Source organism: Ranitomeya imitator, chromosome 3 (genome assembly GCF_032444005.1).
Source record: "Ranitomeya imitator isolate aRanImi1 chromosome 3, aRanImi1.pri, whole genome shotgun sequence".
Taxonomy (NCBI): domain Eukaryota; kingdom Metazoa; phylum Chordata; class Amphibia; order Anura; family Dendrobatidae; genus Ranitomeya; species Ranitomeya imitator.
In genome coordinates this window covers 710,048,013-710,072,604 of record NC_091284.1, presented here as the reverse complement: position 1 = coordinate 710,072,604, position 24,592 = coordinate 710,048,013, and the positions used below count along the sequence as shown (strand labels likewise).

General features: G+C 44.0%; 1 protein-coding gene across 4 annotated transcripts in view; it reads right to left on the bottom strand.

Annotated features, from left to right (window-relative positions):
• Nucleotides 1-24,592, bottom strand: part of SENP1 (SUMO specific peptidase 1) — a 98,339-nt gene that overhangs the window by 19,280 nt on the left and 54,467 nt on the right. For 3 of the 4 annotated variants that reach the window (XM_069758664.1, XM_069758666.1, XM_069758665.1), the window contains 5 exons: nt 22,609-22,663; nt 15,484-15,522; nt 15,322-15,406; nt 5,675-5,812; nt 5,450-5,581 (listed from right to left, as the gene is read on the bottom strand). In XM_069758664.1, coding sequence (XP_069614765.1) covers nt 5,450-5,581; nt 5,675-5,812; nt 15,322-15,406; nt 15,484-15,522; nt 22,609-22,663 — 449 coding nt within the window. The remainder of the gene's footprint in view (nt 1-5,449; nt 5,582-5,674; nt 5,813-15,321; nt 15,407-15,483; nt 15,523-22,608; nt 22,664-24,592) is intronic. The other variant, XM_069758667.1, reaches the window with a different exon arrangement.

The following is a 24,592-nucleotide window of genomic DNA, read 5'->3' as shown; positions in this document are numbered from 1 at the left end:
AGCACCAAAGTTGTCTCAAATTCTGCTGAAAGTGGCAATACGGCAAGACTTGGGAGGGACTGCACCATTTACCTCCTGGGGCGCACATTTTCCTAGAATTGTTTGCGGACTCCATATACAGATCCTCCAAGAGCAGAATCCCCCCTTCAAGTAACCCCATTTTGGAAATGTTATCCCTTTGGGAATTTACCAAACTGCCATTGTAATGCCCAATATGTTGTAGTGCCTAGCTCGTGATTCTGGAGACACACACCAGTAAATTAGGCGGGCTCTCATTGTTACAGAAATGCCAAACACGTGGGCGCCAAATGTGGTTTTGGCCCACGGGATCTCAAAAGGAAGGTAGGGGCATTTGGATTTGGGAGGGCAAAATTTGCCGAAATTCTTATGAGGAGAGAGGAGCCATTTAGCTTTTCCAGAGCTTTTGTGCTACCAGTAACATGGAAGCCCCCTATATTTTCGTTAACAGATGATAGAACGGAGTGGGGACTTGCTTTTTTTTGTGGATTGAGTTGAAGCTTTTATGGGGAACATTTTACATAACGTTTGGGATCACATTTATCCGGCGCTCTACGCTGACCACTTACTTTGGGGTTTCCATCTAAATCTCTAAGTGATGTGATTCAGATGAAACTCCCAAGGGATCCATTCACTATAATGAGGCAGCAGAGTTACTCTGGACTCCATCTGGCCTCTGTTCAGCGCTGTCCTTTTTAGAAGTGCACAAAACTGGTTGACCGAGCTTTTATCCATACCTAAAGCCTCTTTCACACTTGCGTCGTTTGGCCTCCGCCGCAATACGTCGTTCTGTGCAAAAAACGCATCCTGCAAAGTTGCCTGCAGGATGCGTTTTTTGCCCATAGACTTGTATTGCCGACGGATCGTGACGTATGGCCATACATCGCGTCCGTCGTGCACTGGATGCATCGTGTCTTGGCGGACTGTCGTATCGAAAAAACGTTCAAGGGAACGTTTTTTCATACGTCGGATCCTGCATTTCCTACCGCGCATGCGCGGCCGGAACCCCGCCCCCTCCTCCCTGGGACTTTAGAATGGGAAGCGGATGCCTTGAAAAACTGCATCCGCTGCCCACGTTGTGTCGAATTTTCACAACGTCCGTCGGTACGTCGCACCAACGCTTAGTGACGGCCCCGTACCGACGGAAGTGTGAAAGAAGCCTAAGAAGATAGACACTGCCTAGTCACAGGCCAGACAGTGTCCACAGTGCCTCCGTCTGCCTCATTATAGGGAATCTTCTGCCCAAGGGTGGGGGTGTTCTGTCTGAATCACATATTTCGGAGATTTACTTGGAAAACCTGGTGTAAGCGCACAGCGTAGGATAAATGTGAGCTGAGCCTTACTGAGATCTTTGGGAGACTGAATGAAAAAAAAAATCCCAGTAATAGGTCGAGAATTTGTTTTTTATAATTTTTTTTTTACATAGTTCCTCATGCGGTATAAGTGATTAGGTGACTTTTCTTTGGGTCGGTACGATTACAGCGATACCAAATTTATATCAGGTTTTTAGGTTTGACTGCTGTCACACACAGACTTTTTTAATAGTTAAAACAAGATTTTGCATACCTTTTATTGATACCTATAATTTTTCCATGTTTCTACAGACAGTCATGTCAGGGCCTGTTTTTTGCGAGATGAGTTGATGTTTTCATTACTACCATTTTCGGTAACATGACGTTTTTTGATCGCTTCCATTTAGATTTTTGGGAGGCAGAACAAACAAATTACGATTGAAGTGATACCACATTTTATTTTTTCATGTTTTGGAGCTTTTGCGCAATAAAATATATTTATAGAATTGTTTTTGCATTGCTTTGTTCTGAGGGCTATAACTTATTTTTCCGCTGATGGCGCTGTATGGTGGCTTGTTCTGTAAGTATGATAAAGCAGTTTTTTACCTCTTTTTTTGTATGGTGTTCACTGAAGGGGTTAACTAGTGGGACAGATTTTTATGTCAGGTCATTCCGGATGCAGCGGTACTTTTGGTAAAAACAAATTCAGATAAATATTTATGGGTAGAATATATTTTTTTAGCAGTTTTTTTTTATATATTTGTACAATTTTGTTTTTTATTTTGTCAGCTACGATTGCTTATAAAACATAGCAATGCACGAGAATTTATATGTTTCATAAACAGTGAGTGCTGCACTGACATACAAGTTTGCTAGCTCTGGTGACCCAGATGTCATCATGACAACATTGTGTCACTAACAACGATCAGCCCCTCATGATGACGCCCCCTCTGCATTGGGGAGTCCCCTCTCTCTGCATTGTAAATGCTGCAATATCGATAGCAGCATTTAGCGGGTTAAGCTGCCGGGAGCGGTGCGGGCATCAGCTGTCATTTCAGCTGAACACCTTGTGTCGATAACCTGCGCGCATGCGATTGCCATGACGTATATATTCTTCATTGGTCGCAAAGGGGTTAAGCCTACTAATTACACTGTGTGCAGAATCATTAGGCAAGTTGTATTTTAGAGGATTATTTTTATTATTGATCAACAACTATGTTCTCAATCAACACAAAAGACTCAAATATCAAAGCTTAACATTTTTGGAACTTGGAGTGGGTTTTTTTTTTTTTCCGATTTGGCTATCTTACGAGGATATCCGTTTGTGCAGGTAACTATTAGCCTGCCGTCACACTAGCAGTATTTGGTCGGTATTTTACATCAGTATTTGTAAGCCAAAACCAGGAGTGGGTGATAAATGCAGAAGTGGTGCATATGTTTCCATTATACTTTTCCTCAGATTGTTCCACTCCTGGTTTTGGCTTACAAATACTGATGTAAAATACTGATCAAATACTGTCCGTGTGATGGCAGCCTTACTGTGCAGAATTATTAGGCAACTTAATAAAAACTAAATATATTCGCATCTCTCGTTTATTTTCAGCAGGTAAACCAATATAACTGCACAAAGTTTAGAAAAACATTTCTGACATGCAAAAACAAACCCCCCAAAAATTAGTGACCAATATAGCCACCTTTCTTTATGATGACACTCAGCAGCCTCCCATCCATAGATTCTGTCAGTTGCTTGATCTGTTTACGATCAACATTGCGTGCCGCAGCCACCACAGCCTCCCAGACACTGTTCCAAGAGGTGGACTGTTTTCCCTCCCTGTAGATGTCACATTTTATGAGGGACCACAGGTTCTCTATGGGGCTCACATCAGGTGAACAAGGGGGCCATGTCAATTTTTCTTCTTTGAGACCTTTACTGGCCAGCCATGCTGTGGAGTAGTTGGAGGCATGTGACGGGGCATTGTCCTGCATGAAAATGATGTTTTTCTTGAATGATACAGACTTCTTCCTGTACCACCACTTGAAGTTGTCTTCCAGAAACTGGCAGTAGGTCTGGGAGTTGAGCTTCACTCCATCCTCAACCCGAAAAGGTCCCACAAGTTCATCTTTGATGATACCAGCCCATACCAGTATCCCACCTCCACCTTGCTGGTGTCTGAGTCGGAGTGGAGCCCTCTTCCCTTTACTTATACAGCCTCTGTCCCATCCATCTGGCCCATCAAGAGTCACTCATTTCATCAGTCCATAAAACCCTTGAAAAGTCAGTCTTAAGATATTTCTTGGCCCAGTCTTGACGTTTTATGTTATGTTTCTTGTTGAAAGGTGGTCGTTTTTCAGCCTTCCTTACCTTGGCCATGTCCCTGAGTATCGCACACCTTGTGCTTTTTGTTACTCCAGTAACGTTGCAGCTCTGAAATGTGGCAAAACTGGTGGCAAATGGAATCTTGGCAACTTCACGCTTGATTTTCCTCAATTCATGGGCAGTTATTTTGCGCCTTTTTTGCCCAACACGCTTTTTGCAACCCTGTTGGCTATTTGCCATGAAACGCTTGATTGTTCAGTGATCACGCTTCAAAAGTATGGCAATTTCAAGACTGCTGCATCCCTCTGCAAGACATCTCACAATTTTGGACTTTTCAGAGCCCGTCAAATCTCTCTTCTGACCCATTTTGCCCAAGGAAAGAAAGTTGCCTAATAATTAAGCACACCTTATATAGGGTTTTGATGTCATTGGACAACACCCCTCCTCATTACAGAGATGCACATCACCTGATTAATTGGTAGTTGGCTCTCAAGCCTGAACAGCTTGGAGTAGGACAACGTTGTATAAAGTATGTGATCAAAATACAACTTGCCTAATAATTCTGCACACAGTGTAGTATACAAAGGCTAGACAATCTAAAGGGAGGCCAGATTTATTTAAAAAAAAGCAGGAGCCACTGTGCTGAGCTTTAAAATGTACAAAACGGATTAGAAAATGTAAAGACAGTTTTAGCAAATCTGCTCCAGTATTGCTTTTCTTGTAAAACAAGGCAGTAGTTTTTGCATTTTCTGAGCTAAATCAACAAGGAGATTGAACAGGACAATATGCGAGACCTTCCGCTAAAACGTTTTAATCCATTTCTGGCTCTGACTTGGTGCAAGATTTCAGTAGAGGTAGTGCTGGTTAAGCTACTTTCACACTTCAGTCTTCTGGGCTCCGTTGCAATCCGTCATTATGGGCAAGAAACGCATTCTGCAAATGTGCTCGCAGAATGCGTTTTTTGCCCATAGACTTGTATTAGCGACGGATGTACACACGTCACATCCGTCATGCGACGGATCTGTCGTGTTTTGGCAGACGCGACGCACAAAAAAAGTTCAATGTAACTTTTTTTGTGCGACGTGTCTGCCATTTCCGACCGCGCATGCGCGGCTGGAACTCCGCCCCCTCCTCCCCGCTCATCACAATGGGCAGCGGATGCGTTGTAAAACTGCATCCGCTGCCCACGTTGTGCTAAATTTAGCACAACGTCCGTCGGGCCGATGGTTTGCGACGGCCCCGTACCGACGGAAGTGTGAAAGTAGCCTTAGCCAAGTACTGATAACTAAGCAAGACCAGGGCACAGAAAGCCTGAACCCTGTACATGAGAAATGTGCACAGTTCGGCTACATTCACACATGTATGTGCTGCCACTTTGTTTTTCCCTTGGACAAGCTAACTCAGTTTCATTGACCCACACAGAAATCGTTTTAAACTGTACACAAGACCGTTCCTATTCTCATACATTTTGCAACTTGGCCATTAGAACAAATGGGGATTGGATATAAAAACACGAAAGACAGACTTTGTTCTTTTCCATCAAAGTTTGGATGAGGCGATGGATAAATCAAAGTTCAAATTGTTTAATTCAACTTAATTAACTGATGACAAAGTAAATGGATGCAAAACAGATTACATGAGAAAAATGGTCCATTGTACATGGATGTAAAAAAAAAAAAAAGATATGGATGTCAATGTAGAGTTAAAGTGTTTGTTTTTTTGGTCTCCACTAGCAAAGCGAAAAAATTAAATGACTGCTAGTTTTTAAATAGGCATGCACAAAAGAAAAAAAAAAAAAGAAAAAAGTAACTTCATTACTCACCTCATCATTAAGCCAATTTAGACTATTAAGGGTCATAATATCTTTGCGAGTAATTGTCAAGCGGAACGCTTCACTTAAAATTTGATCCTGGTTACCACCATAAAGAGCGTGCTTAATTTCTCTCTCCATTTCCTTTATGTTCAAAAAAATTTGGAAGGAATCAGTCACAAAATATAACATGTTAGAAAAATTAACCTATGAGGAGTATACGAGCAAAGAAATTACCGGCGTTATCTGTGGGAATTCCGGCTCTTCCTTGATAGATTCTTCAGGTCTTGGAAGTAAAGTAACAGGAATTTCCTTTTCAAGAGGCACACGAAGTTTTAGCTCTACAGCATCATGTACAGAAGGTTCCTGCAGCCTCTAGATTAAAAAAAAAAAAATAATAAAAAAAAAAAAAAAAAATAGGGATTTTTGTGTACTCACCGTAAAATCCTTTTCTCCGAGCCATTCATTGGGGGACACAGACCGTGGGGTGTATGCTGCTGCCACTAGGAGGCTGACACTAAGTGATACAAAGAAAGTTAGCTCCTCCCCTGCAGTATACACCCTCCTGCTGGCTCTCAGCTAACCAGTTCAGTGCAAAAGCAGTAGGAGATCAATAACAATATATGAGCGTATAGCATGTCATATTATACATGAGAGTATAGCATGTCAGGTTATTAAAAACAATCATAAGCTAATAACAGGGTGGGAGCTGTGTCCCCCAATGAATGGCTCGGAGAAAAGGATTTTATGGTGAGTACACAAAAATCTTTATTTCTCCTTCGCCTCACTGGGGAACACAGACCGTGGGACGTCCCAAAGCAGTCCCTGGGTGGGGACAACAATAGATCAGGCCCTGTGTAACCGCTACTTACAAGTGCGCCACCGCGGCCTGCAGAGTCTGCCTGCCCAGACTCACATCTGTGGAAGTGTTGGAATTATAGTGCTTCAAGAATGCATGCGGACTAGACGAATCCGCAAGCTTGCAGGCGTGCCTTGCCGACGCCTGGTGCCTAGAACCCTTGATAGACAGGGAGATAGGCTGACATCTAGCACGGAAGGACTCCTGGATGGTGAAAAGAATTCACCATGTTATGGTCGATGAAACGGCTAAACCCTTCCTGAAAATGTCAGGAAGCCTTCCTCTACCGTCAGAAAGCCCAAATAAAGCGTCCAACCTTCGGAAGGACGCCGTCCTCAAGACATACCTACTCAGAGCACTCACTTCATCCAGAATATGGGGGAACTCATTCCATTTTGTGGACTGGTGCCAAAAGAGATGAGGGAAGAACTATGCCCTCATAACAGTGGTAATACAGTACCACCTTGGTAACAAGGGATGGGGATGGCCTGAGGACAAACTTGCCTCGAAGGTAATAAGGGAAAAAAGTCTGAAAGAGCAGAGCAGCTAGCTCCGTAGACTCAGAGTGAGAATATTGCAGAGGAAAAAGGGGCGACTTTCCCTGATAGTAAAGTCTGCCCGGATGAAAAGGAGCCTACTGTAAGGCTCCTAGGAATAATAAGGTCCCAATGAGAAGGACCAAGTGTGAAAACTCCCTGTGAGAAAGTTCCTACTTGCAGTTTTGCTGCGATAAGGCGAGAAGATACTAGCTCCGCAAACAAAAAACGGACGTGGTCAGTGCGGATCTCTGAGGATCACTGGGGCCCCTTTCTGCTTCCGAAAGGCTTTCGGAAGTAATGGAAGGGGAGTTATGGAAACTGGTACCACGGCAGAACCAGAGCATGGAGTGCGATGGCTCTTGGATCTCGAGGCCGAACCACGAACTCGAGTACATTGGCCTTCAGTCTGGATGTCACCCCACCTACAACTGGAGAGCTCCAGTAAGGGCAGATCTGATGGAAGACTTCGGGGTGAAGTTCCCACTGACTTGAGGCAGAACCCTGACGGCTGAATTTGTTTGCCGTTCAGAGTTCTACTCCTGGGATATATACTAGCGAGATCACCGAATAATAGACTTTGGCCCATCAGAGAAAGTGAGGTACCTCGGTCATGACGCCTGACCGTGGGTACCTGCTAGATGACTGACGTATGGCACCGCCGTGGCATTATCCAATTGAATTCGGATAGGGTGACCCGCCAGAAGGCAGTGGACCTGCTGTAGGACTACCGTTCGGATCTCCAGAACAATGACAGGGAGAAAAAGACTGGCATTCGTAGTTACTAATAACCATTGAACCGGGAGAAAGGCCCTGGATGAAGAAGGAGCTCAGAGACTATTGTCTGAAAGTCTGTTTGACTTGCTGAAAACGAGCTGAGTGAAGGAAACCGCTTCCATTGTCGTCACCATTTTTCCTCAGAACTCTCTTAGCAAATCGAATGAAATGAGGGGGTGAGTAATCAAGTCCTCAGAACTCTCCTTGCGCGAGCTCCCTGTTGAAGGGCCATGACCTTGTCTCGAGGAAGAATTACCATCCTTTTAGAAGTGTGCAGGATCATCCTCAAAAAGGATATCTGCTGGGCTGGAAATGAGGAGAACTTGTCTAAGTGTAGCTGCCAGCCCAGGTGAGAAGGTATCGCAAGTGATATAGACGACTCAGCGTAGTCCTGGAAGGGCGGCTAGACAGTCGACCACACAGGGTAAGACGAGCACGCCTCTAGAGTGCAAGAGAAACATGACATCTGCCATGACCCGTGCGAACACTCTGGGTGCGGAAGCAAGGCCGAAGGACAAGGTTGTGACTTGAAAATGCTGTTGACGAATGGAAAGGAATTTTTGCAGAGGGTAAGCACCCCGAATATCGATGGATGCCGGAAACTGCACTTTTTTCTGTTGAAGTAATGGCTGAGCGGAGGGACTCCATCCAAAGAAGGAGGACCATGTCAAAGGTTGTTAGAAGTTTGAGGTCCAGGGTCGATCTTACTTTTCGTTCCCCTGTTTGGAACCAAGATCCCTTAGATCTAGACTGTGCTGGACAATCCTTATACAATCCTTTAACCCTAAACGTCTCTTTGACACGTTCCAGTCCCTACTCAACCCAAGAGAGCAGGCCCCAACCACGGATCTCCGTGCTGACGATCTGGCCAATTACTTCAAAGAAAAAATTGACCACATTCGACAGGAAATCATCTCCCAATCTCTTCATACCATGCACTGTCCTCCCTCCCCCACTGCATCTAGTTCACTCTCTGACTTTGAAGCAGTTACAGAAGAAGAAGCAAGCAGGCTCCTTGCATCTTCTCGCCCAACCACTTGCACCAGTGACCCCATTCCGTCACATCTCCTCCAGTCCCTTTCCCCGGCTGTCACCTCTCACCTAACAAAAATATTCAACCTTTCCCTCACTTCCGGTATTTATCCCTCCTCATTTAAGCATGCCATCATACATCCATTACTTAAAAAACCATCCCTCGATCAAAACTGTGCCGCTCATTATAGACCTGTCTCTAATCTTCCCTTCATCTCTAAACTCCTCGAACGCCTGGTCCACTCCCGTCTTACCCGCAATCTCTCAGATAACTCTCTTCTCGACCCTCTTCAATCTGGCTTCCGCTCTTTACACTCTACTGAAACTGCCCTCACTAAAGTCTCTAATGATCTACTAACAGCTAAATCTAATGGTCACTACTCCATGCTAATTCTCTTGGATCTCTCTGCAGCATTCGATACTGTGGATCATCAGCTCCTCCTCACTATGCTCCGCTCCATCGGCCTCAAGGACACCGTTCTCTCCTGGTTCTCCTCCTATCTCTCTGACCGATCCTTCACTGTATGTTTTGCTGGTTCCTCCTCCTCTCACCTTCCCCTTACTGTTGTGGTTCCTCAAGGATCAGTCCTAGGCCCCCTCCTTCTCGTTGTATACTGCCCCTATTGGACAAACAATCAGTAGATTTGGTTTCCAGTACCATCTCTATGCTGACGACACCCAATTATACACCTCTTCTCCTGTTGTCACGCCGACCTTTTTAGAAAACACCAGTGATTGTCTTACCGCTGTCTCTAACATCATGTCCTCCCTCTATTTGAAACTGAACCTGTCAAAAACTGAACTCCTCGTGTTCTCTCCCTCTACTAACCTACCTTTGCCTGACATTGCCATCTCCGTGTGCGGTTCCACCATTACTCCATCCTTCATCCTTGATTCTGACCTTTCATTCACCCCCCACATTCGATCACTGGCTCGCTCTTACCTGCATCTCAAAAACATTTCTAGAATTCGCCCTTTTCTTACTTTCTACTCTGCAAAAACTCTTACTGTTTCACGTATTCATTCTCGTCTGGACTATTGTAACTCTCTACTAATCGGCCTCCCTCTTACCAAACTTTCCCCGCTCCAATCTGTCCTGAATGCTGCTGCCAGGATCATATTCCTCACCAACCGTTACACCGATGCCTCTACCTTGTGCCAGTCATTACACTGGTTACCCATCCACTCCAGAATCCAGTACAAAACTACTACCCTCATCCACAAAGCACTCCATGGCTCAGCACCACCCTACATCTCCTCTCTGGTCTCAGTCTACCACCCTACCCGTGCCCTCCGCTCCGCTAATGACCTCAGGTTAGCATCCTCAATAATCAGAACCTCCCACTCCCGTCTCCAAGACTTTACACGTGCTGCGCCGATTCTTTGGAATGCACTACCTAGGTTAATACGATTAATCCCCATTCCCCACAGTTTTAAGCGTACCCTAAAAACTCATTTGTTCAGATAGGCCACACAGGGATCGTTAGGTTAATGCATTGAGGCGGTAGGCCAATTTATATAAAAAACAAACAAAACAAAAAAAAAAAAAAAAACACGTTCCTCGCATCATGTTCTCATTCACTTTATGCAGTTAATAGCCCTCTGTGTCTGTACTGCTACATACTTAGGCAGTTAACTGGTTCATGCAGCTTTACATGAACACCCGAGCCTTACACTATGGCCGGTCCGAATAACTAAAGCAATTGTTACCATCCACCTCTCGTGTCTCCCCTTTTCCTCATAGTCTGTAAGCTTGCGAGCAGGGCCCTTATTCCTCCTGGTATCTGTTTTGAACTGTATTTCTGTTATGCTGTAATGTCTATTGTCTGTACAAGTCCCCTCTATAATTTGTAAAGCGCTGCGGAATATGTTGGCTCTATATAAATAAAAATTATTATTATCCTTTGTCAGTCTCCCGCTCAAAGGATTTGATTGGCCAGTTGTTACTGGTGTGAATCAAGGTAGTTAAGGTCTCCAGCCAGGAGACCATTGCTCTAGCAATCCATGCGGCCGCTAGGGAGGATAGAGCGCCGAACCCGAAGACGGAACGAACCAGATTTGCTATCTGACAGTCCGTGGTATTTTTAATTGATGACCCATCGGGTAGGGATACTGGTAGGTATACCACAGGAGATTCTACCCGGTTAATCTGCCCCATGGCAGAATGTGCGGCTGCATCCAGCAGGTCAGTCTCTTGCCATCGCCGCTCTCTTCACGGTGCAGAGATAAAAATTAGGAACCCTCGATCCATCAACCTCTTAACAGGGAAGTGGAGAGGAATTGTCCGCCTTCTTGCATCTTCCGCTAAATAGTGGAATGCAGAAGAGGAAACATGGAGACGACACTCCGTGTGCTCGTCTGTTGATGGTGTGGGGAGATCGGTGCCCTTTAAAAGGACCCGTCGCCCTTAAAAAAAACAGGCCAGGCATGGCATCCCACGTAGAGGCTTCTGTCCAGTGAATGGCTTATCCGAATTGAATGGCAAATGCTCTCGAGGGAGTTTAGTCTCTGAAGCTCTGGCAAGCTCAGGCAATATCCAATCCATATTCAGAGCCTTGTTGTCATCAAATCATTGGTGAGGGAGCAGGAAACGAAAAACTTCCGTTTTCTAGATGCCTGTATGTTTCTAGACGCCTGCACGTTTCTAGAATACTTGCGGCCCCTGCTAGCCGACGGCTCCCATGTAGGATAGGGACCATGTATATTGGTCCTGCGAGCACTCCAAACACAGAGGGTACACAGAGGGATTCGATCTCTTGGTCAGAGAACCATGGATTGTGGTCAGTTAAGAAGTCCACTGAGGGGAACTAGAGAATAAAGCTGGGGTCGGCGGGGAGGGCTCCTCGGATTGATCAAGCGCCTTTAAGACCAGGGAATACTGGTCATGCTCCTTTAAGACCAGATAATACTGGTCATGCACCTTTAAGACCAGATAATACTGGTCATGCACCTTTAAGACCAGATAATACTGGTCATGCGCCTTTAACCCTGCTGTTCTGTTCGGTCTGGGGAGACCTATTTTGAACTTTGGTATTTTTTGGGGTGTTCAAGATGCGGTTCTGAAACTTGTGGTTGATTGACTTAAATGAGGATGGGTCGGTCGGCCACGGGTTTCAGAGCCGCATCTTGAATATTTTAAAGAATATTGAAGTTCAAAGTCGGTCATTTTTGACCAACATAACAGCAGGGTTAAGACCAGAGAATACTGGTCATGCGCCTTTAAGACCAGAGAATACTGGTCATACGCCTTTAAGACCAGAGAATACTGGTCATGCGCCTTTAAGACCAGGGAATACTGGTCATGCGCCTTTAAGACCAGGGAATACTGGTCATGCGCCTTTAAGACCAGGGAATACTGGTCATGCGCCTTTAAGACCAGAGAATACTGAACATGCGCTTTAAAAGATCAAGGAATACATGTCATACGCCTTTAAGGCTGGGAATACTGGTCATATGCCTTTAAGACCAGGGAATAATGGTCATGTGCTTTTAAGACTAGGAAATACTGGTCATGTGCCTTTAAGACCAGGGACTACTAATCGTATGCCTTTAAGACCAGGTACTTCCTTACTCGGGTACTGATGTAGAGTCGATGTGCCCCTTTAATGCAAAAAAAACTGTCACCCCAGTGTGAGCTGGCCAGGTGGACCAAGATGGCCACCGGGAGTTGCAGAGTTGATAAAAACTCGCAGAGAGCGAGAAGCGCCAATTTGGGGGGTGGAGCCACAGACACGATGTTGAATAGGCCGAAGCCGGGCCTAAATTTGTGTAGCCGGCGGACGTCACCAGTGGGTCGTTGAAGGCAAGACTTCCAGGATGCGGCCTACAAATCGGCCGAAGCCGGGGGCTAAATTTTTGCAGCCATCCAGAGTGTTAACTCAGAGAGGTGGGCCACAGGGAAGTGGCTGAGGCTGCCTGTCAGCATGTGAATATCCCACTGAAGATGGATCCACTCACCATTGGTGCGCGTCCCGGCATGGAGCCGCCGCGGATGTGGGTTTCAGCGCTGTTCTGTGCATCGTGGACGGTGCAGGGATAAGCCTCAATCCATCATCTGTTTGTTAGGGAGGTGGAGAGGAACCGTCCGCCTCCTTGTTCCATCCGCTTTAACAGTGGTGGGACAGTGGGGGCTGCTCGGACGCCATAGAGAGGGGCCTCTGTACAGCCACGGAGTTCAGTCCGGGTGGACAGGGCCAGTTGTCCGGCATCAGGCCTGGCTCCAGGAGAGGATACATGGAGGCGACACTCCATGTGGTCGCCTGCTGCAGGTGTGGGGAGATCGGGACCATGAAGGAACCGTCGCCCCTGAAGTGAGCTCAGGCATGGCTTCCCACGTCGCAGGAGAGAGTATGGGGAGGTATACTCGCCGTGCTCGCCTGTTGATGGTTCGAGGGAGATCGGAACCTTGAAAGGAACCGTCGCCCTCTTCACTCCGTTAATTAAAAAATAAAAATTTACAGAAAATTAAACAATAAAATAAAAACGGTGGGGTCTGAAACAGACCCATGTGCCTCCTACAGACACTAAGCAAGAACTGGTTAGCTGAGAGCCAGCAGGAGGGTGTATACTGCAGGGGAGGAGCTAACTTTCTTTGTATCACTTAGTGTCAGCCTCCTATTGGCAGCAGCATACACCCACGGTCTGTGTCCCCCAATGAGGCGAAGGAGAAAAATGTTGTGACATTTCTACACTATAGGGTCGGCTGTGGTGAAGGTACACATACATATATCGCTGTACAACCCCCACTGTTAGTTTGTTGATGAAGTCACATGGCAATGAGTGATGTGTATTTTTTTTTTTTTTTTTAGGAATCTCTTAATAAACTCAAAGCATAAACTAGACTTTAAAACCCACAATACAGTGTACTTTAAATGCCATTCCCAACACATCTACAAACTTTAACCCCCATGACTATGGAAGAATTTAATCTGGTTCTGCCTATTTCTATATCGCTAAGCACATATCTCGAAACGCACAATGGTAGCATTGTCAAGTAGTCAATACCCTAATATTTCCAATATAAATGGAAGTACACATACTTATGCTACATCTGGCGGACTACAGTAATAGGCCAATCGTTTACAAACATAAATCCAAAACACAAAAAGAACAACGATCCATAGGCCAAGGTATATTGAAAAAGTATAACAAATTTTATTACATACCGGTAAATACAATAAAACAGGTGTAACAGCGGGTACTCCCACAAGACATGTAGATAAATTTAAACAGCAAAACGGGACATGTAAGGTCTGGCGGTAATACCCATTTAAAATACTCATATAGGGAGCCTAGACACTAAGCTCCTATAGTAACAGAATTCTATACCCGCATAATAATATAGCGGCGGTGCAAGGTAATATACATTTAAGTAGTTGGCGCACATATATGATAAAGACCAATGACCTACCCTGGTATTCCCAGTATCACATAATGGAAGATATTCACATAGTGGTCTTACCTAGTGTGCAACTAGCAACCGCCAGGAAAATGATCAGGGGACCCACCAGTACCTTCCACGTCACCCTGACACGCGCTTCGGCACAGCCTTCGTCAGGGGGCAACCTGACGAAGGCTGTGCCGAAACGCGCGTCGGGAGACGTGGAAGGTACTGGTGGGTCCCCTGATCGTTTTCCCGGCGGTTGCTAGTTGCACACTAGGTAAGACCACTATGTGAATATCTTCCATTATGTGATACTGGGAATACCAGGGTAGGTCATTGGTTTTTATCATATATGTGAGCCAACTACTTAAATGTATATTACACCTTGCACCGCCGCTATATTATTATGCGGGTATAGAATTCTGTTACTATAGGAGCTTAGTGTCTAGGCTCCCTATATGAGTATTTTAAATGGGTATTACCGCCAGACCTTACATGTCCCGTTTTGCTGTTTAAATTTATCTACATGTCTTGTGGGAGTACCCGCTGTTACACCTGTTTTATTGTATTTATGTAATAAAATTTGTTATACTTTTTCAATATACCTTGGCCTACGGATCGTTGTTCTTGTGTGTTTTGGATTTCTATTTCTATATCGGGATACTTAAGGGTATGTGCTCATGGTCAGGAATTGGCAGCGCTTTGAACGCAGCACATGTCCACTGCGTCCAAAGCGCTGCAGTCTTTTGAACGCAGAGGATTCTGCATGTGATCATTGAACCGTGTGGAATCACCAGATCCAATACATTATACGGGTGACATTTATACTGCGGAGACTTGAGCCTCCGCAAGATAAATGGACATGCTGCTGTCTGGAAAGATGCGCCGCATGTCCGTCTCCACGGGCGATGCCCAGGCTGTTTAAACTGTTGCACATTGCTTTTGTACCAAGCCATGTATGAGTAGCTGTAGCCAGCCACGCCAGCGATAAGCTACTGGACTATAGGACGATAAGCTACAGAGAACGAGAATTGTGTTTTAAACTCTACCTATTCATGGAGTGACTGGTAGCATGCTTAAACTGCAAAAATATTCTGAAACGAATATCAGTGTAAATGCACCAAGACAAAATACCGTTGCACTCAACTAGTCACAAATAATCGCAAATTAGATAAATCTATTACTTATTGGCTAAGGCCTAAATTCAGTGACTAGTGATTTGCAATGTACAACAGTAGACCCTGCTGAATACGCATGTTTATATACAATATACATGTACTAAAAAACTATTGGTTACCTGGTTTTGAAACTTTAATGTAAGAGCTTTTTGTTCTTCTATTTGTCGATTCCTTTCTCTGGCTCTCGGATCATAGCGGCTGGCACTATTAAGCACATTATTTAAAAATAAAATAGAATGTAAACATGTATTCCCTACTGTACCTGTAGCAATTTTACTTACATTTCTTTAATCCATAGATCTGCTGGGAAGGTTAACAGGCTAAAAAAAAAAGATATTTGATTTAGACAAACTTATCAAATTTAGCAGCATTAAATGCTAAACTTTGGTTATAGGGAATCAGTCAGCAGGATCATCCCTCCTAAGCCAACTATATGGGCATACAGGTCATAGGAAGCTAAATAAATGGATACCTCGACAACTGATCTGAAGTCTTACTTTAAAGAAATCCATGTTTTTCTTATAGGTCAATGAGCTGTTAAAGGGGTTGTCCCATGAACAAAGTACATTTTTACTCATTGTTACACACAATATAGGACATGTATATTATACGCATTTTTGAGTATAAAGCAGAATGTGTATTCTTAATTATATCCAAGATGGTATTTACAGTATATGGGATTTCCAAAAGACAACAATTTGTGTATATCAAATCATTTACTTCATGTGAACCATGTAAACGGAAACATCGAACTATGAGAATTTAAAGTTCTTAAACTACAACTATAATAGCTATCATTCCGCCGCTTGATATTAAGAATTCTATTTTCCTCTGTGCGATGTCTTGAAAAATCTAACTCTTTACACGGATACCAATTAACTATGAATTTATAGAGTAAGGTGAGAGGCATTCCACCTGTTCCAGTTTTTATCGAATATACCTGGACATCCTCTATTCTGATATAAAGTACGTTCATATGGGATGATAGAGTTCACCAGTTCAATCCAGGCTCTGAGGGTAGGACATGAACCCCCATCCACCGTAATGCCAGTACCTTCCGTGCCATAAAAAGGGTCTCCCGTAGAAAAATCCCAACATAATCATCCCAAGTCTCCTCATCCCATACCCCAAACAAACAGATTAGCGGCTCAAGAGGAACAGGAGAAGAGAACAGGGACGTTAGTAATGATGTCACCTCTTTCCAGTATTGAAGGATGATTGGGGCACTTCCACATCATGTGGATAAAATCTGCGTCTGATGAATGACAACGCAAACACTGATGATTGAAGTCGACCCATCCTAAAAAGTCGTATCGGAGTCAAATATGATTGATAGATTATATATAGCTGGGTCATTCTGTTATTAATCGATGCGGACACCCTGAGTGGGGATTCTAGAATCTCTTCCCATTCCTCTTCTTGTGCGTCAGGGTAAGTCCCTGCCATTTCCCCGATAGATCTTATAGCACACCCTGTTCCCACTGAAAGCATATAGGTATACAAAGAGGAGATCAGGCCCTGGGGAACCTGCGAACTGAGGATTCCTATCAGAGGTAGAGATGAGATAGCTCGACCTGCACCCACACCCCTCATATACGACTGGAAAGCTGATCTTAGTTGTAGGAAACAAAGAAAATTGGGATCTCGGGATACCGTATTTAGTCTGCAATTGTTCAAAGGACACGAAGGTCCTCCGGTTATGTAAATCACCCACCGAGGAAACACCATGCAAAATCCAAAAATCAGTGGACGGGTGGCCCAACAGCACAGGAAAATAATTATTTTTCCATAGGGGCATTTCAGCAATAATATCTTTAAATCCAACAACTTTTTTTTAATTTGCCTCCAAACTGACCGTGCCAGCCGAATAATAGGCAGTAAACGGGGGACACTAATTTTTTCTAATTCCAGGAAGCTCAATGGACACTCAACTCGGGCAGAGTGAAGCAGATGATGTTCAGAATTAGGGAGATAATTATTACGCATGCATGTACTTAATCGTCTAGCCCAGGGGTCCCCATCTCCAGGCCTCGAGGGCCGCCAACAGTGCAGGTTTTCAGGATTTCATTAGTATTGCATCGGTGGTAATGTGATCATCTGCACAGGTGATGATTCCAACCCCTGTGCAATACTAAGGAAATCTTGAAAACCTGCACTGTTGGCGGCCCTCGAGGCCTGGAGTTGGGGACCACTGGTCTAGCCTGTCCGGCCAGGTAATACAGAAAAAAATCCGGCAATGCCGCTCCACCCCCATTTAGGTCTCTGTAAAGCAGACAGCCTAAGTTTGTGTCTAGTTTTCCCCCATATAAAAGTAGTAATTTGTGAGTTTAGATTTATAAAGAGGGATTTAGGTACCGGTACTGCGCTATGCTGAAGGCAATAAATAAGCTTAGGGAGGAGTATCATTTTATTACCGTATATACTCTAGTATAAGCCGACCCGAGTATAAGCAGAGACCCCTAATTTTGCAACAAAAAAAACTGTGAAAACTAAATGACTCGAGTAAACGCCTAGGGTGGGAAATGCAGCAGCTACCGGTAAATGTCAAAAATAAAAATAGATACCAATAAAAGTAAAATTAATTGAGACATCAGTAGGTTAAGTGTTTTTGAATATCCATATAGAATCAGGAGCCCCATATAATGCTTCATGCAGTTCATTATGGCCCCATAGATACTCCATATAGTTCTTTATGGCCCCATAGATGCCCCATATAATACTCCATGCAGTTCTTTATGGCCCCATAGATGCTCCATATAACATTGTGCCACATGTAATGTTGCTGCTGCTGCTGCACTAAAAGACAAAAAAAAATTAAAAAAAAATGACATACTCGCCTCTTGTCGCTGCCCGCTGCTCCTCAGCGTCCCGTCTCTCTGCACTGACTTTTCAGGCAGAGGGCGGCGCGCACACTAATACGTCATCGTGCCCTCTGACCTGAACAGTCAGTGAAGAGGACGCGGAAGATGGGGGGGCGGTGGAACGCAGAAAGGTGAATATTATGGGAGTGGAGTCCATATTCATTACTTTAATGAGCGGTACCAGTGAACGCTGAACAGGGGAAGAAGCTGCCGCGCCTGGAGACCGTGGGACATGCAGGGACCGCATCAGGAGCGCTGGGAGCAGGCGAGTATTTGACAGTAGTCGCTTCCCCTCACCCGCCGACCAGGACTCGAGTATAAGACGAGAGGGGCACTTTCAACCCAATTTTTTGGGCTGAAAATCTCGGCTTATACTAGAGTATATACGGTAGGTTAATACGGCCCGCAACAGACAACGGGAGTTTGCTGCAAGACGCAAATTTAGATTTGACTAATTCTAACAATGGATAAATATTAAGCTGTAAGTCAGAGTTGCTGTATTAGGACATGTAAATACATAAATATTTAAAATTGCATACAATAGGTAACGAGGAGAGAGTTTTGAGGCCTGATCTAGGGGTACGAGAGAGCGGCAACAGAGCAGATTTGTCCCAGTTTATACATAGACTGGAGTATTTACTGAATTGATCTATAGTGGCAATTGCCTGTGACAAGGTTTCCTCCGCCCTATACATAAATATCACCATGTCGTCAGCATATAAACCGATGGTATCCTCAGGACCCGCTATATTTATACCCTTAATGTCAGAGGAAGATCTTATACGTATTGCCAAAGCCTCTATTGCGAGAGCAAAAAGAGCTGGAGAGAGGGGGCATCCCTGACGGGTCCCCCTATATAATGAGAAGGACTCGGAAATGGAGTTTGTCATGGATCCCTTCTCCGTGGTTTCACTAATTCGTCACGTGTCCGCTCTCACACGTGACTTGGGGTTGCGCCTGCAAGGGTTATCCATCTCCCCTCTCTTAGTCCAGCATTCAACCGGTGTCCTCTGCTGTAATGGAAGCATAAATCACACACCGACCCAGGCCACACACCCGCTCATACACGCTGCCACCACTCATCGAATACACGGGCGATGAGTCCCGGAACTAACAATACTAATAAAAATAGGTCTATCTATATACATAATTGTCTAAGGGGTACTAACGTCTGTCTGTCCTTCTGTCACGGTTATTCGTTCGCTGATTGGTCTTGGCAGCTGCCTGTCATGGCTGCCGCGACCAATCAGCGACGGCCACAGTCCGATTAGTCCCTCCCCTACACTCACTGCCCGGCGCCCGCTCCATAATCCCCTCCACTCACACAGGGTTAATGGCAGCGGTAACGGCCCACGGTGTAACGCACTCCGTTACCGCTGCTATTAACCCTGTGTGTCCCCAACGGTTTACTATTGATGCTGCCAATGCAGCATCAATAGTAAAAATAGGTCTTGTTAAAAATAATAAAAAAAACAATAAAACGGCTATACTCACCCTCCGCCGTTTTTCTCGTTCCTCTCCACACTCCCGGGACCGCTCCATTGCAAGCGGCAGCTTCCGCTCCCGTCCCAGGGCTGGTGTGCAACAAGGACCTGCCGTGACGTCATCATAGGTCCTGCTCACACCAGCCCTGGGACGGGACCGCAAGCTGCCGCTTGCAATGGAGCGGTCCCGGGAGCGTGGAGAGGAGCGAGAAAGGCGGCGGAGGGTAAGTATAGCAGGACTTCAACGGGCTATAGGTGAGTATATATATATGTATATATATGTATATATATGTATATATGTATATATATATATATATATATATATATATATATATGTATATATATATATATATATATATATATATATATATATATATATATATATATATATATATATATATATATATATATATATATATATATATATTTTTTTTTAAGTCTCTATACTACGTGGCTCTGTGCTGGGAAATATACTACGTGAGAAGGCAATATACTACGTGGCTCTGCTAAATACTATGTGGCTGGGCAATATACCATACGTGGGCTGTGCTATATACTATGTGGCTGGGCAATATACTACGTGGCTGGGCAATATACTACGTGGACATGCATATTCTAGAATACCTGATGTGTTAGAATCGGGCCACCATCTAGTCACTCATAAGGATCACACACCTTAGGCTATGGATTCTTTTAGAAAATTCAAGGTTCAACTTGTTAAAGTTTTATACTTTAATAACAAAAGGTTTGATGCTTACAATAAGAAAAAGGTATAAAAATATGATAATAAAAAGACTTATGCAAAACAGTATCAAAATAAACAGGAGAAACTTACAGAAATTATCTAACTGGTAGTTGCTTTCTGCTCCCTGAGGGTAGGAAGAATGTAGATTGGATCACACCAGCTTCTCAGGCTGCCCCCATCGTGTGAACACAATTTTCTCTCTGCAGCCTAAATTTATAACTTTGGTCTGAGGTCAGGTTTCTAGACCGGCCCCCCAGGTTAATATAATAATTGCAGTCTGTTTGATTGGGCACGGCCGCTCTACTAAGGAATATATATTATTTTCCTCTGGAGACACTTGAGAGATGGTTCCCAGGAATAGCTAACCTCAAGCCGCAATTAAAATCTCCCCTCCAAGCACTAGAGGGTGTCAAGTGTTCCTTTCTTCTTGGCCTTAGCTAGACCTCCTGGTGAGATATGGAGACAATTTCTACTAGTCCCAAGGAAGTACCTATTAACACCTAGGTGCTACTTGCCTTCAGGACAGATGTTACATTACCACTAGTGACACATATAACCCAAGACATATGTCACTACACACATAGATCAATATACACATTTCACCACAGAGTAAATTACAATTATGCGGGCTTTAGGTTTCATGTATAGTATACTGATCCATTTTAAAAATCTATCCCCAAAACCTTACCTCTGCAAGCATGCTGACAGAAGGGGCCACTCAAGAGAATCAAAGGCTTTGGCCACGTCCAGTGATGCCAATGCCCAGTTGTTGTCCGACACTAAAGAACTATATTGAATTATCGACTGGACTCGCCTGATATTAATAGAGGTGCTCTTACCGGGCATAAAGCCAGTTTGATCTGGGTGGATAAAATCCAAAATAATTGAATTCAGTCTAATGGCCAGGACTTTAGTGAAGATTTTGTAGTCTACATTAACTAGTGATATGGGGCGATAATTTCCGCATTCTAAAGGGACCTTCCCCTCCTTTATAAGTATGATAATATTTGCCTCATAGAAAGTTTCAGGCATACATCCTCCCTCCCATACACCCCGAAATACCTTCAGTAAGAGTGGTGCTAGTATATCCCGATATCTCATATAACTTAATGGGAAACCCATCCGGTCCAGGAGCCTTCCCAGACGACATGTCCATCATTGCATACTCTATCTCCTCCAATGTAAACTCAGCATCCATAAAGGCCCGCTGGGTGGGACTCAATGTGGGAAATGCTATATCTGATAGATAATCCAAAACATTCCAAAATATCAAGGCCGCTTTTGGACTTCTACAACGTACATTTTTAATCAATAGATCTTGGGATATTATAAAGTTCCATAATTGAATGGATGTATGTAAAATAAATATACCGTATAATGTTCCTGTGTTGAGATTATCTTATGGTATGTGCCCCTGCTGTGTACCTATTTATTCATTATGCTTTGCTTACATAGCGCTCTCTTATTCAGCAGCGCTTCACACACATTATCATCACTGTCGATAATAGGGCTCTCAATCAATTCCCTACCAATATGTCTTTGGAGTGAGGGAGGAAACCCCACGCAAATACGGATGGAACATTCAAAATCCTTGCAGTCGTTTTCCTTGGTTGAATTTGAACCCAGCGCTGTAAGGCTGCATTGCTAACCACCGAGCTACTCTGCTGTGTAATGGCTGTCTCTGACCGTGCAGGGACATAGTCTGATCATACCACAGCTCCTGGGCAGGAGAGGAAGCAAAAGAGTGTACAGACATTACAGCATGGGATCGCAACTGATTCTTTAAAGGTAAAACATTCCCCTGCTTGTTTTTAAACAGGCAGGAAAATGTGTTAATTCACAGAAAGTAACCGCTCTGCAGTGAGATCAGGTGAGCAGAGAGCAGCTATTGCAGAATATTTCTCAATTTGCTGGCAGCACACCCAGAGATATAGGGAGCGATATTCCGCAGGAGTCAAGAAATCCACTTGATATAAATAAAATTATAAAAAGCTCAAGGAGTTTGAAGAATAAAATATATTTTTACTGTCATACATGAAAAATCTAGTATCACTGTTTAGACCTTTCTGGTATTTGTCATAAGCTGCGCCACAAATCTTTCTCCAGCAAGGAATGGATCAAGACTTGAGGCCTGGTGCACAGGGAGGTGCATGCCGCTTTATGAATGTGCACCCCTTAAAGAATTAGGAGCCTCACACTCCACCTCATCCCCTCATCAAGGCTGTTAAGAAGATTGCTGGCCTTTATTAATTGGGATCATAATGTTTACAAATAACACTATACTAAAAATTAGTTTACGAAATCGGATGCAATTACCTTGGATGATATTCTTCTTTGGAAATAGGATCAAGAACGATGACAGAGTCTGAACCTAAGCAGAAAAGTAAGCCACACATTACCATAGACAGAAGTCATTGCAAACAAATCGCCAACCGCTATCAATTCTCAACAAGAGCATTTAGTGATGCGTACAGACTGGCATGGTCTGCTCAATCCTTTATTAAAATCAGTGTGATCGGGAGGCAAATTCTGCCAGCATCACTCCTAATCACACACACTGGGCTGCATGAATTGCCCACCAGACCCCGGCTGCTCCCAACAGCCTTGGAGTGTGTCAGATGGCACTGAGGCCAGGGTAATTTTACCATCTAAAAACTTTGCAACCCAATAGAGGGACCTGACAGATCTCCAAGAGAGGTCGGTCCATGGTCAGGATATGGGTTCACAACTACTCTGCTTGTCAGCTAGACAACCAATTCTGCACATACTGTTCATGGCCAGGACAGATGTGTAGTTATTAGAAGTAGGCCATTAACTTTTTCCCCACTTTTTGTATTCCTTACTATTAGTGGTTTTGCTTTGTTTTATTCTTTATCATTTCTCTACCAGAGCGGTTTAAGTAATGTTGAGAAGTGACTGCCAGTCCACTGAGCAAACACAGGAGTCATCTGGTTGGTAGCACCCTAGCCATATGAGGCAGACGAGGACTAGAGACCCTCTGGAAGCAGCTGGTAACTTATTACACAGTAAGAACACACATTACTGATACTATTGTGGTGAAGAAATGAAAACAACAAAAAAAAACCCATGAAGTGATACTTGAAAGTCTATACCCATTTTTGAAAAGCTGAATTTGCTGCAAACTTTCATTTTCCAGAACCAGCCATTAAGTAATTAGTACAGGTCACTGCATTTATGGTCCATAAAGCAAATATTGGGACACTTTCTAAATGTTAAGTGAAATGTAATCTGACCCAGTGTTATCTGCCGCCAATACAATAGAGAAACAACATTTCTTCGTCATCCTGCTCGTGATAATGAGAGGATTTCTAAAAAGTGAACTAGAGTTGCCGTTTACACCCAATGACTACCGCATTAAACAATCGGCTGACCACAGTCCTGATGGGAAAAGAACCATTTGTAATCGGTCATTCAGCGCGCATAAGCTGCCATTGTGCTCAGTAGCAAGAGTCCTTTTTAAGTAGAACAATGAGCTGCCGAGAACAAATGATCTTGTGTAACCAAAAGATTTTACCCAATGAACAAGAAATCTGCTCATTCATCAGGTAATCGGTAGCTTACACAAGATAATAAAGCCTAGGAACCTTAATTTACTATATTTGCTCAGTGTTAATGGTCTTTAGCCGGGGTCTCCTATATCAATAAATATTAGGGATGAGTGAACAGCTTCGGATAACTGCTTATCCGAATAGCTGCCTCAAGAACCCGGATACCTGGAGCGCTTCTGATAATCAGCTGTTTGGTGCTGCAGCCGCATGTGTTGCGGCTGTGACAGTCACAACACATGTACGGAAAGCCCAACAAACAGGTTCTCCATACATGTGGTGTGACTATCACACAGCAGTGACACATGCTGCTGCAGCGCCGACCAGCCGATTATCAGGAGCGCTCCAGGTATCCGGGTTCCCGTGGCAGCTATTCGGTAAGTGCTATAGCTATTCGGATAAGCACTTATCCAAAGCTATTCATACATCCCTAATAAACACAATTTAGAAAGACTTAAAAGGGTTCTGCCATGAGCAAAAGTATATTTTAATCAACAGATCTTGGTGTAAAAATAAGCTCCACAATTGGATAAATTTAAAGAGAAAAAAAAAAAGTTCCTGTACAGAGCTAATCTGATAAATATGTCCCTGCTGTGTAATGGCTGTGTCTGACCGTACATGGTCTGATCATACCACAGCTCCTGGGCAGGGTAGGAAGAGCACAAGAGAGTATGCACACATTACAGCGGATTCTTTTTGTGAGATTATAAAATCAGGCAGTGAAATATTTTAGC